General features: G+C 47.9%; 1 protein-coding gene and 1 long non-coding RNA gene across 3 annotated transcripts; both read left to right on the top strand.

Moving 5' to 3' along the window:
- The first annotated feature begins 2372 nt into the window (after positions 1-2372).
- LOC122165936 lies at positions 2373-7935 on the top strand. Its single transcript, XR_006170626.1, has 3 exons — positions 2373-3080; positions 3533-4618; positions 7451-7935. It is a non-coding gene; the product is annotated as an uncharacterized LOC122165936 (long non-coding RNA).
- A 312-nt stretch (positions 7936-8247) lies between these two features.
- LOC122165935 lies at positions 8248-10351 on the top strand. Of its 2 annotated transcripts, none has more exons than XM_042829333.1 (4): positions 8248-9024; positions 9267-9379; positions 9477-9542; positions 9641-10351. In XM_042829333.1, the coding sequence occupies exons 1-4, from the start codon at positions 8888-8890 to the stop codon at positions 9958-9960; spliced, it is 636 nt and encodes a 211-aa protein (XP_042685267.1). In that variant the 5' UTR covers positions 8248-8887; the 3' UTR covers positions 9961-10351. The 2 variants fall into 2 exon arrangements, with proteins under 2 accessions (XP_042685267.1, XP_042685266.1); XM_042829332.1 differs by having other exon boundaries at positions 9474-9542.
- Positions 10352-11623: the final 1272 nt, after the last annotated feature.

The following is an 11623-nucleotide window of genomic DNA, read 5'->3' as shown; positions in this document are numbered from 1 at the left end:
CAGATACTTACCACTGTTGTCACACTGGGAGCAATGTATAAGAGCTTCAGCTTTTCCTTTCTTGTTGGACTCCTTACCCTTCAGACAAATTCCACATATAGCATTTGGAATGACCTTTGGCTGGAAGGGTAGAAGAGGACTATAAATTCATTCCAGAAGAATTCACAGATTTAACAGGAAACGTATCTCCTTAACTCTAAAAATTAATGATTTATCTGCTGTGTGAACCTCAGTACATAGGACAGTAACTGACAATGAGTGATGTTTCAATCTTTGATTAACTATGTACAATTTTGCACTTGGCACACCTGTAGTGAGCATGGTGTAAGTTCAGCTGGAGTAGAGCATGTAGCAGTGTCTTCCCCTGAATTCATCAGCTAACAATCCTCTACATGTAAATTACATGATGTAACATTAAAAATTTCAGGGATTTTGTAGTTGTTTTTTTTTTCCACCAAAATAAAATACTTCTTTATGAATGGCCATGTAGATTTTCCACGTGGAATAAATTAAATACAATTTCCCCTTTGCATTGACTCTCTAAATATAGAAATTTAGTTACAAAAGCAATAAACTAGATTTTTGTATTGTTAGTTTTAAAGTATCTGGTTAACTGTATTATATACTGCTACCCTTCCTTATTGTGTTCAGTCATAACCGCAGTAAGAAATACACACCATTGTACCTAATTATAGTTTCATAATATTTCTAAGAGATCATCTGGAGCCTATTTGAGTGCATGAGATGCATTTAGAAGGTAAGAGAGAAATAGGAGCCTGTTAAATTGAGCAACGTTTGTGGATTAATTCTGTGTCCAAAATGAAAAGACAAACCAACAGAGTTCTACTCAATGATGATCAAAAAAGATACAAGGCACTACATTTTTCAGAAACATCTTCACGAGGACCAAGGAACAACCCAAGCATTATGAACTTGAAACACATTTCAGTACATTGTTGAGTTTTGACTACTGCTTAATAATTTCAAACCCAATTTCTCACTAATTTCAATAGTCCTCACTGATTTTAATGACTATTGCCAGAGTTTTGAAAAGAAATGCTGCCGCAAAGGCACAGCAACTAGAGGGAATTCAAGGCATATTCCATTTTCTGTGGAACCAAATGGCTCATCAGTAAGCAAGAACAGTCCCAGTCAAGTACCAACCATTTGTGGGGAGAAGAATGAAGTTTAATTAAAAAAAAAAAAAAAAAAAAAAAGTATATATTTAAAAACAACAAACAAAAAACAGATCTTTTGTAATGCAACTTATAGTTAAGTGCGTCTATTGCCAGTGCCAGTTTTTATGCTAGTACCTATATCTAGTTAAAAAAATAAAAATAATCTGAACTCATATTTAAGTAGTCAGGACACATTGCTTAAGGATTTATGAAGTGTTCCATCTGTTAAAGTAAAAACACAGTTACTGTCTCTGATGTTGACTGGTCTAAACAGTTTTATTTAAAAAAAAAAAAAAAACACCAAAAAACACCATACCAGCTCTTCACTGGTAACTTCCTACAAAAGATGACAGAGGCATTCATACAGACTTTTTTTGCTTATTTATTTTAAAAAAGCATAGTCAACCTGTTTTATACATAAATATAATAAAACAATAAAAGAAGTCTAACATTCACAAAAGTCTCTACAAAGTAATAAATATAATGGAAGCAAAAAACACACATAAAGTCTCTTACTGTTAACTAATCTATGTGTCCTACATGTATACCTTTATATCCTCCTCCTCTCAACAGAAGTGGCACACACTTAAACTTTGTCAGTGTTGTAGCATCTACCCTTCTGTTGTTCGGCCTACATTCTAATTTATATTGTGGTTGTGTTTTTATCTATTTTCTAAGTAAATCAAGCCTTTCTAGAATAGCAAGTGCACTTCTCTAATCAGACTTCTAGTTTGTTACAAATTTGTATCTCACTGCCTTTAATATTCAGCAGCATACTCCCTTGTACTCCATCAAAACTAAAGTGAGCTACTTTCTGGTCACTGTACTTGCATCAGGGTACGTGCATTAACACTCTGCTCTATATATTTCTAAAGTCAGACACTGATACAGGTGCATTAATTAAAACTGCTTCCATCTACACTTACTTCACTAAATTGTGTTTATTAGAAATCGTGCATTTAGGGGGTGGGTAGGATGGGAATCACAGCCTATTAATAATACAGTTCCAACAGTATGGAAGTAATTTTTTTCTTTTTTTTTTTTTTTTTTTTAAAAAAAAAAGAAAAAAAAAAAAAGTAAGTGGTCCGTGACCACTCCAGATGAGATGTCCCAGCACTGTGGCCCATTTTGCAGACTGAAAGCAGTATCGCACTCTCGTATCTTCTTGCTTCTCTTTTCTTGCCAGAGAGAGGTGCTGAGCCCAGTGCCAAGATCTACGCGAAAGCGGTGCAGGAGGTCCTTTCAGAGAGAGCTCGTCTCCAGGCTGGAGGGCTTCCCACAGCAGCAGGTCCCAGCTCAGGGAGAAGACCTTCCCCTGCCATGTGCCCCCGCTCTGTCTCCAAGTCCCCGGCTGGAGGCAAATGCAAGGGCTTGGAAGCAGAGCAGCAAACAGCAGCGCAGCTGCCTGCTAACAAAAGAGTGAGGGCTCAGAGCAGAGGCAGCGTGCTGGCTCCAGCAGCACAGCCTGGGCCTGCTGCAGCATGGAGCACCAAGCTGAGATGTAAGAAGGTGCTGTGGTACCACCCTGTAGGGCAGTGCTGCCCTTATCAAGCACACTGAAGTTGCAGAGGGTTTGCTTTGCTTTTTCCTTCTCTGCAGAGGGGAAAAAAGTTGAAGCCTACAAAGGCCCAAGGCAGTGAGGTGCCATGTAACCCCGTCTCTTTCCGTTACCTCCATGGTGGTCTTCTGCACCTTTCCACTGGAAATGTCATTCACTGAGAGGCTTCCAATTTCCTTTATCTTTTTCCCGACATCTGTTTTTATGGTACCTATGTTTCTGCAGTTTTGCTGCAGACAAAATGAATTCAGTTTTATTCTTGCTTTACAGCAAGAAGACAACGAAAAGCAAGAAGAGTGGAACTGAAGAAGGCTGCTCTGAGAGCTGCTGCTGCACGTGCAGAGGTGAGTCCTTGGTGAGCACAGACATGGCTCTTGCTGTGCTCAGTGCCTCCGTCTGTCAGACATGACAGATACTGCAGAATCTCAGGGCAAGCAGTTTAATAGAAAAACACCCAGCTGTGTGTTTGAGGAAATCAGCCGTCAGTGAGAGCTGCCCAGGGAAGCTTGGGTGCCTTCCTCCGGCTTGAGAAGGGCATGTTGGTAATGGCCGGAGGGTTTTGCTGTGATAAAGAGCCTTGCCATGTCAGGCACTGTGACCTTGGAAACCTTGTTCCCCCAGCAGAGCATGAATCTTACCATAGGCAGCTTCTGTGGGAAGTAACGCCAGTGACCTGAATGGCAGGAACGTGCTGTGCTGCATGGGGCCGTTCTGCAAGTGTACTGATCATATTTGCGTAGGGAGATCTCCCCAGATTGTTCCTGTCCTATCTCTAACTTGCCTTGTTTCTTTCCAGTGCTCCGCAATGAACAGCCTTGTGGAGATGATGCAGAAGCTGCAGCTGAAGGACTGAGAGGACGAGCATCAGCAGGCAGCGATGCAGCGCAGCGTTACAGGGCAGCGTTCCGAGTGCCGCCAACTCGGCACCACGAGTTTGGTTGTAGTCAATAAAAAACAGCCACAATTAGACATCGACAAAGAGCGCATGGCCTGATTTGTCCTGTGGCATTCCATGAGCTGCTGTACTCCAACTGGTCCAGAGTAGAACCTATGCAGCTTCGGAGCACCAAGCCGCCATCCTGGCATGGTTTTTGGAGGCAATGCTCCAAGCTTTGGGCTGTAATACCCCTGACAATGAAAACACAACTTGCATTTTAATGCGACACTGCTGTGCTTTGTACCAAATCAGTGCTCCTTGAGTCTCTGAGGTAGGACAGGGTGAAGGGGAGCGATGTGAAGCTGTGTGCAGGAAATCTGAGGGTGGGAGGGCACTGCCAAACCCAGCTGGTGCATCTCTGTGCAGTTTTGCCTTCCCGGGAGGAACCCAGATATTCCCGGTAGTTTTCTGCTCCTGTACTGCAGTGTGAGCATAAGGTTCTGCTGCCTCCTTCTGGAAGATCCTCTGCAGCTATGGACATCTGATACAGGCACCTGTCCTTTTCGGTTTGTTTTTGTTTTTTAATCAGGACACATTATGCTTGTTGTATTTTCTGCAGGTTACTTACCAAAGTCACCATGAAAGGGTTTTGATTTTCCTGCAGTCAGATTTGCTCTCACGTAACAAGCTTCTGTAAAAGAGTCCATCTGACTTTTGAAATTATTTTGTTGAGGTTCAAGACATTCTAGTCTTAATAGTCTTTATAGCACCACCCTTCCCTCCTGCTTATAAGTTCCTATTTAATTACTGGAAGGCCACATCAGGTTTCCCCAGTGTTGTATTAGGCGCTTGCGCCATCTTCGGGTTGTAATGCGTTAGGCCCTCCCCTTTCCATATATAAGCACGTGTTAGTTTCATTAAAGCGCCATTTTGCTGTTCACCATATTGGTGTCACCTCGGTAATTGGCCAAGCTGCGGTCTCCCAGGGAAAACGAACGGGTGAAGGTTACAACAAATGGTGACCCCGACCGACGTGATCTCTGGGGGTGAGTCAGCTGTCTGTCTGTGGCGCAGGATCCCACTTCGGAGCGGTAAATTCAAATCTGCGGAGTAGTGGAAGCCCGGGGATGGGGAGGAGTGCGCATTACTTCTTGTCAGGCGGGAGGCTCGGGAAAAGGAGCCAGGATCCCCCTAGGATGTTAGGGGAAGCACCCAGTGAAGGCTAGACGTGCGTTTAGCCTGGGGCGATATGGAAGCTGTTATTAAGGTGATTCTTCACGCATGTAAAACCTATTGCGGGAGAAGTGTTCCTTCTAAGAAGGAGGTTGCAGTGGTTCTTTCGCTGCTGGAGAGGGAGGGCTTACTGGCATCTCCCTCTGACTTATACAATCCCACTAATTGGGATGCGTTCACCGCCATGCTCTCTAAGAGGGCAATGACTACCCAAAAGGCGGCAGAGTTCAAGGTGTGGGGATTGATTTTGGGGTGTTTAAGATGGCGAGGGAGGAGAAAATGGCGAGTGATCGAGCTAGGGAGCTGTTAGGGCTGGGGACGGGGGGGTATCTTGTCTCCCCTGCAGGTTTGCTGGAGGGCAAGTTGGGGCCGGTCCCCTCGGCCCCGCCTGAGGCGGAGGCTTCGACACCAAGGCGGGAGGAAGTTGGGCAAGGATCGTGGGACCGCAGGGACGGAGAGGCTCCATCCCCGCCTCCTTATCCAGCTCAGGGTTTATATCCTTTGTTGAAACCCTTCAGGGATGAGGGGGGAGGGGGAGGTGCGGAGGAATATAACATGGCCTGTTGCACACCTGTTAAGAGGGCAGTGGGGGAGGGTGAGCTGGCCAGAGAGGATACGGCGCGGCTGGTGAAATGTGAGAGCGGGGGCGGTGCTTCATTGCTGCCTGACTCTGTTTGTTGCCGCAGCCGCTCCCAAAAGGGGGTGGAATGTTCCACTCCGTCTTGTGAAGGGTGTGGGAGTGGCGTCCCGGTGCGAGCAGCCTCGGGATTCACCCAGGGAGGGCAGGATCCTGCAATGACTGCCTCATGGGCCCCACCTACACTCACTGACTGGGCTAGGGCGAGAGAGGATTTACGAACGGCATATCCGACAACTACGACATTCGCCCTCCCTGTAGTAGTAAAAACAGAGGGTCAAGCTTGGACCCCTCTGGACTCCAAGGCAATTACTTGCCTTGCGGATTTGGTTAAAAGCAAAGGTCTGCGTTCTCCCATGACCATGTCGGCAGTAGAAGCTCTTATGGCTTCTAGCCTCCTGCTGTATGATGTGATCAACCTTATGCGTGTCATCCTTGAACCTGTACAACATACCCTGTGATATGATGAGTGCAATCGGCCACTTCACCATTCCACATGTGCCTTATAGGGGTACCTTTGAATTTTTCTACTGATAGGTTGCTGTTTTTGGGATACGTAGATAATATAACTGTTTGCGAAAAGTACTTTACTTCAGGTGCTAATATTTCAGCTTGCCTGATCCGCATGCTGAATACATCACTTTCGTGGGACCCCCCTGAATTGCTGCTTATGGGATCTCAGAGCGTGGGTAATAATTCAGAGGGATGCATATGTTTTGAACAATTTGCCTTACAAGGATTGCTTTCCCAACGTGGGATCGCGCAGGATCTCCTTAAGAGGGGTTGACCTTTGTTGTGGGACTCTAGCCATAATAGAACCATCCCACACACGCTTGTTGACCCGCTGAACGGTGAGGTGTTCAGGTGGTCTGGCCCGTACTGTGGGTGCGTGGTAAATCATACTCGGCAGTGGTATCATTTGAAAACCGTGAATGGGTGGAAAGGTTTCCCTGTGTAACAATTGTACATCGCCACAGCAGTGGTGCAATATCACCATGAGTGACTGTTGCTGCAACATCATGCAATCTTAGCCGCAGGGAGGGTACGGATACCCCCACAGGAGGCCGCAATATAATGTCACCACCGGAAAACTATTGAAAGGTAAATTTGATGATAATGGTCTGGATAGGAGTAATGAGAGAGTTAGTGTTGTTGGAGGTTCAAAGATGTTACCACCAGGGGTGTTCCTGATATGCGGTGACAGGGTTTGGCAGGGTATCCCGAGAATACCGGTGGGGGGACCATGTTACCTGGGGAAATTAACTATTCTATCACCTCGCAGTTGCCGACAACACCTAAGCGAACTACTCATGGGCGTTGATAGCCTTAGGCATGCTGTGCTCCAGAATAGAGCAGCGATCGACTTCCTACTCCTGGCACAGGGTCATGGATGCAACGACTTTGAAGGGATGTGTTTCAATTTAAGCGATCACAGTGAATCGCTACATAAGAAGTTACAACTGCTAAAAGAACATACAAAAAAGATTGGAATACAGGAAGATCCCTTTGGAAATTGGTTGGAGAATTTGTTTGGTGGGATTGGGCCACGGCTTAAGCAGTTACTTAAAGCATTAGTAATAGGGCTTCTTATATTTCTAGGATTAATGTTGTGCTTGCCATGTATCTTTCGATGTTTGCAAGGTTGTATACAACGAATGACTGAGAAAATCGGAATATTGTACACGCAATTGGAATATTGTATAATGCAGGACAAATTCTAAGATATATGTTGTTTAGGTTTAGCACATCGCGTATTGTAACGGGGCAAGGCTCCTCTTGGCATGGGGAGGGGGAGATGTTGTATTAGGCACTTGCGCCATCTTCGGGTTGTAACGCGTTAGGCCCTCCCCTTTCCATGTATAAGCACGTGTTAGTTTCATTAAAGCACCATTTTGCTGTTCACCATATTGGTGTCACCTCGGTAATTGGCCAAGCTGCGGTCTCCCAGGGAAAATGAATGGGTGAAGGTTACAACACCCCAGAGTATTCTCTTCTCCAGACTGAACAAGCCCAGGTCTCACTGCTGGCTCTGGTGAAGTTTTTCGTCTACCAGGACGCTGAAGTCCTTCTCAGCAGGGCCGCCCTCCATTAGTTCTTCTCCCAGCCTGCACAGATATCTGGGGTTGCCACGACCCAGGTGCAACACCCTACACTTGACCTTGTTGAATCTCATTAGGTTCACGTGCTCCCTCCCAGATGAAGATTTTGAAACAGCTTTGTGAAGAAATGAAAGAACCTTGAGAGCAACAAGAGTTCTCTCAGGCTGGACGTTAGGAAAAACTCCTCCGAAAGAGTGGTTGGACCCTGGACAGACTGCCCAGGGAGGGACTGCAGTCAGATTCCCTGGAGGCGTTCAGGAAATGTTTAGGTGTGCATATGGGAACTGCTAAGTCATGGCCTGAACCTCTGAGTGATCACCTGAGGCGAGCCATTAGTCAGCCAGAGGAGCACAGTGAAGGCAATTCAGCTGTGCTGCTCTCCTGAACGTATTTCAGAGCTGGCTGCCAGTGGGGAAGGAGCTCTTCTGGAGATTGGCCCTGCTGGAGTTTTGTGAGTGAGCCCTGGGTAGGGGGTAAGCCTTCTGTTTGTTCTCTTTTTATTATCATATTCTGCTTCATAAAACTCTCTTGTTTATTTCATAATTATAACATCTTAATAGTCACTGATTACACAGTGTGGCACTGAGGAAGATGAGTGATGTGGAATGCGTTTCTTTAGAATCGTTTCAGAACGGCATTTCACTTAATCGTGAACCAGGCAAGGGGGTGTGGAACAAACAGAAGCAAAACAGTGCAGGGAGGGATGTGGAGGGGGGGAGCTGAGGAATGCAGCCTCGTCTCTCTCCTGCACCAGGCACTTGTGCTCATGTATTGGTTCAGACTGTGACTTGGAAAGTCTGCTACAAGTCACAGTAATGAGCAATTGGGGTGGGTGATGTGACAATAGCTTCTTGGAAACAGTTGTGATATTCCCTCCTATTCTACTTGTAATATCAGGATAATTTACACCTGACCTGGTACAAGGCCTTTCTTGCATTTTCTTCCATCTCTTTCCCTGTGGTCCAACAGCCAGTGATTTTCTGTACAAGAGAAACTTCTCAAAAAACAGGGCAGCTGTTCTCCTGGATGCATACCCTGGGGAGGATTTCAGGTCAGAACGCTGAGGGCAGGCAGCCATTTCTTTGCTTCTCTTTATCCCTTCCCTACAAGTCGCCCAGCTGCAGTGTCTTGCTCCCAGCGCCTCCCAAAAACCCCTTCTATTCCCACCAGGGATCTAAAGGAGAGTGAGTTGGAAGGAAAAAGTCTCCTCTCAGGCCTCATACTTAGCTACACCTTTCACATGCAGCAAAATCGTGGGCTTTGCTCTGCTCTGTGTGTCATTGGAAGAGAGCACCGCATTGGAAAATGAGGATCTCGGGGTGCCAGGGCTCTGAGGAACGTGGCCACCACATCTGTCAGAACCAAGGGATCTTGGGAGAGTCCCCATCGTCCCTCTTCAAAGAGATGGCACCAAGTCGCTTCTATTATGAGAGCGAGAGGAGGTTCTAGTCTATGTTCACGTCTTTATCCACAACAGAATAACTTTCAAAAGCCAGATGGACTCTGCTATAGAAGCAGATGTCAAATGTGGCTTTTCTCCATTGAAAACTGATGCCTGGCAACTTGGAGACTAACGTATATATGTATAGAGATTTTTTTTCCCTTTCAATTTTAATAGTAAACTGAGTCTATACTTTTAATTCATGATGAAATGCTAAAAATGTGTACTCTTGTTTTCTGCCAGTGCTTGGCTGACGGAGTTTTTGGCCGTTCTGTGGCATGGAATGCAACCAGCATGGAAGCATCGTTTGTCGTTGTGGATTCTGAGTAAGATTTCTCACCCTCTGCTCATGATGGGTAAGAGTTCAGATGTCCAACGAGAATGCTTGAGCTCTGCTTCTCCAACATGTGTTTTTGTGTAAGTAAAATTGAACCAGTGACTCATTTCTAGCAGTGGTGACCAGCTCAGATGTGTTGGATGGTATGGTGGACATTGAGGAGCTGCTCACCTGGATCAGCGGTGAGTTTGAGGACGCAGAGCTGGCGGGTGGGTGTCTGCATAGAGTGGGTGTAGCAAGGCAGCTGTCGCCGTTTGGGGGGATGCTCTGGCTGTTTCAGACGTGGCAGGTGCTCTCGCGGATCCCCGGGAGAACCAAGATGGTTCCAGAGTCAGAGAGAAATACCTGAAGGGTGACCTGCTTCAGGACGAGCTGCTGGGGGAAGTAGACAGCCAGGAAAGAGAACAACTCATTGCATGGATCAGTGCCAAGGAGCCACAAAGCCCTGATGTCTCCAGCAGCCCTGCCCCTCCTTGCTTCATCGCCCAGCTCCCCGACTTCCCACAGTACAGCAGGAAGTCAGCGAGGAAGCACGGGCTGCTGCCTGGACCCCCCCGACCCACTGTGGGGGCTGCTGCCATCCCTCGGGCAGCTCTCTGAGCTGCAGGGCCGGCCTTTGCTGCTGCCTGCTGTTGCACCACCAGAACTACCACTGCCGACCCCTCTGGCTGCTCCTGCGCCTCCTTCGCTCCACCCTGCACAGCGCATGGATGTGGTGGGTTTCACAGTTGCTTGTTTTTTAAAGCAATCTCTTATGGGGAACCATACAGAAAAACTCAAGTTTGTTTGAGCCCCTATAATTTCCACGATAGCTCGTTCTGGTGTACAGAAGTTCGTACCACTTCCCAAACATTGGCTGGGGATGTCAGGGACAAAATGGAGGTCAGCACTGGGGGCGTGCTGGGGACGTGCTGAGGACATCCTGGGGTTTGAGGGAGGAAGTGGCGGAGGTGGCCAGTGAAAACGGGAAGAGAGTTGTGTTTTACAAAGGTGGTTTTGTTTAATAAAAATGTTATCACGTGACGAGGTTCTGGCTCCGTGTCAGTTTCTCCTCAACGTGTCAGCAAGAACTCATGCATCCCCTCCTGTGTCCCCTGCTCATGTCTGTCCCCCTGTTCCTCTCTGTGTCCCTACGTATCACCTCCTCGTGTGTCCCTTCCATGCCCCCCTCTATGTCATTTCTGCTGTGTGCTTTCCATGTTGCTTCCCAGTGGTCCCGTGATGGTTTCTGGTATCCCCAAAGCCACCTCAAGCACACCAAAGGGTCCCGGTGTCCCCGTGGCAGAGCTCCTGGCATCCTCGTTGTTGGTTCCAGGATGCCCAAAGCCACCATGACCCCACAAGGGGATTCTGGGCTCCCCGTGGGGGTCCTGGTATCACCAAGGCCATGGTGACCATGTACCCGTCATCTCCTGCGCGCATCACCACGTGTCCCCTTGATGCCACCATGTCCCCTCCTGAAATGGCAGGAGATTGGAGACCCCCAGACCCGGCAGGGAGGTGACAGGGTTCACCCCCAGCCCCCTGCCACAGAACAACGCAGTGTGGTTCTGGAGCAGTCCTGTTGCATCCTGCCACAGAGCAGGGGCTCCTGGAGACACTGAGGGGACACTGAGGTGTCTCGAGGGGCTGCTGGGGGGGCAAGATGGAAGGGGTGGAGCCAGAGCTCTAGGCTGCAGGTCTCCGGGGGATGACTGCAAACCCGGGGACCCCAACCCCTACGGAGTCCCCTCACGTTGCCCCAGGACCTCTCAACCCCTCCAAAATCCCTCAGTGCCAATGGGAACTCCAGCCTCAACAGGACTCCCCATTTCTTCCCAAATATAATAAAGCCCCTGGAAGAAAGACAGGACCCCTGGGAATGCACACACCTCCCAGCCCTTTCTAGGACTCTCCCCATTGAAACAGGAGCCCAGAGAGCCCCACAACCCAACGGGACCCCCAGCCACAATGGGACTCCCCAGTCCTCCCAAGACCAGTAAGATCCCCTCCAACAAATCGTATAGGAGACCCTGGAGTCCCTGGAGTCCCCAGCCCCAATGAGCAACCTCCTAACCCTCCCACCACCAAGACCATCACCCCCCCCTCAAAGTCAGGACCTCTAGGAGCCCCTAACCCCAATGGGATGCCCCCATAATCTCACTCTTTTGGGGCCCCGCATTACTCCTGTGTTCTCCTGCTGTCCCTTGGTGGTTTTGGTGCATCCAGCATCCCCCCATTGTCCCCTCCTTGGTGGTTCTGTGCCTCCATGTCCCCTCGGTCC

Source organism: Centrocercus urophasianus, unplaced genomic scaffold (genome assembly GCF_019232065.1).
Source record: "Centrocercus urophasianus isolate 14NV4802_14NV808 unplaced genomic scaffold, USGS_Curo_1.0 seq_306, whole genome shotgun sequence".
NCBI classification, from domain to species: Eukaryota; Metazoa; Chordata; class Aves; order Galliformes; family Phasianidae; genus Centrocercus; species Centrocercus urophasianus.
This window is presented reverse-complemented; position numbering and strand designations above follow the sequence as displayed.

Coding starts and splice junctions, on each gene's coding strand:
- LOC122165935 (XM_042829332.1), top strand. CDS start 8,888: ATGAGGATCTCGGGGTGCCAGGGCTCTGAGGAACGTGGCCACCACATC. Junction 9,025..9,266: donor TATTATGAGAGCGAGAGGAG/GTTCTAGTCTAT, acceptor GTTTTCTGCCAG/TGCTTGGCTGACGGAGTTTT. Junction 9,380..9,473: donor TCACCCTCTGCTCATGATGG/GTAAGAGTTCAG, acceptor ACTCATTTCTAG/CAGTGGTGACCAGCTCAGAT.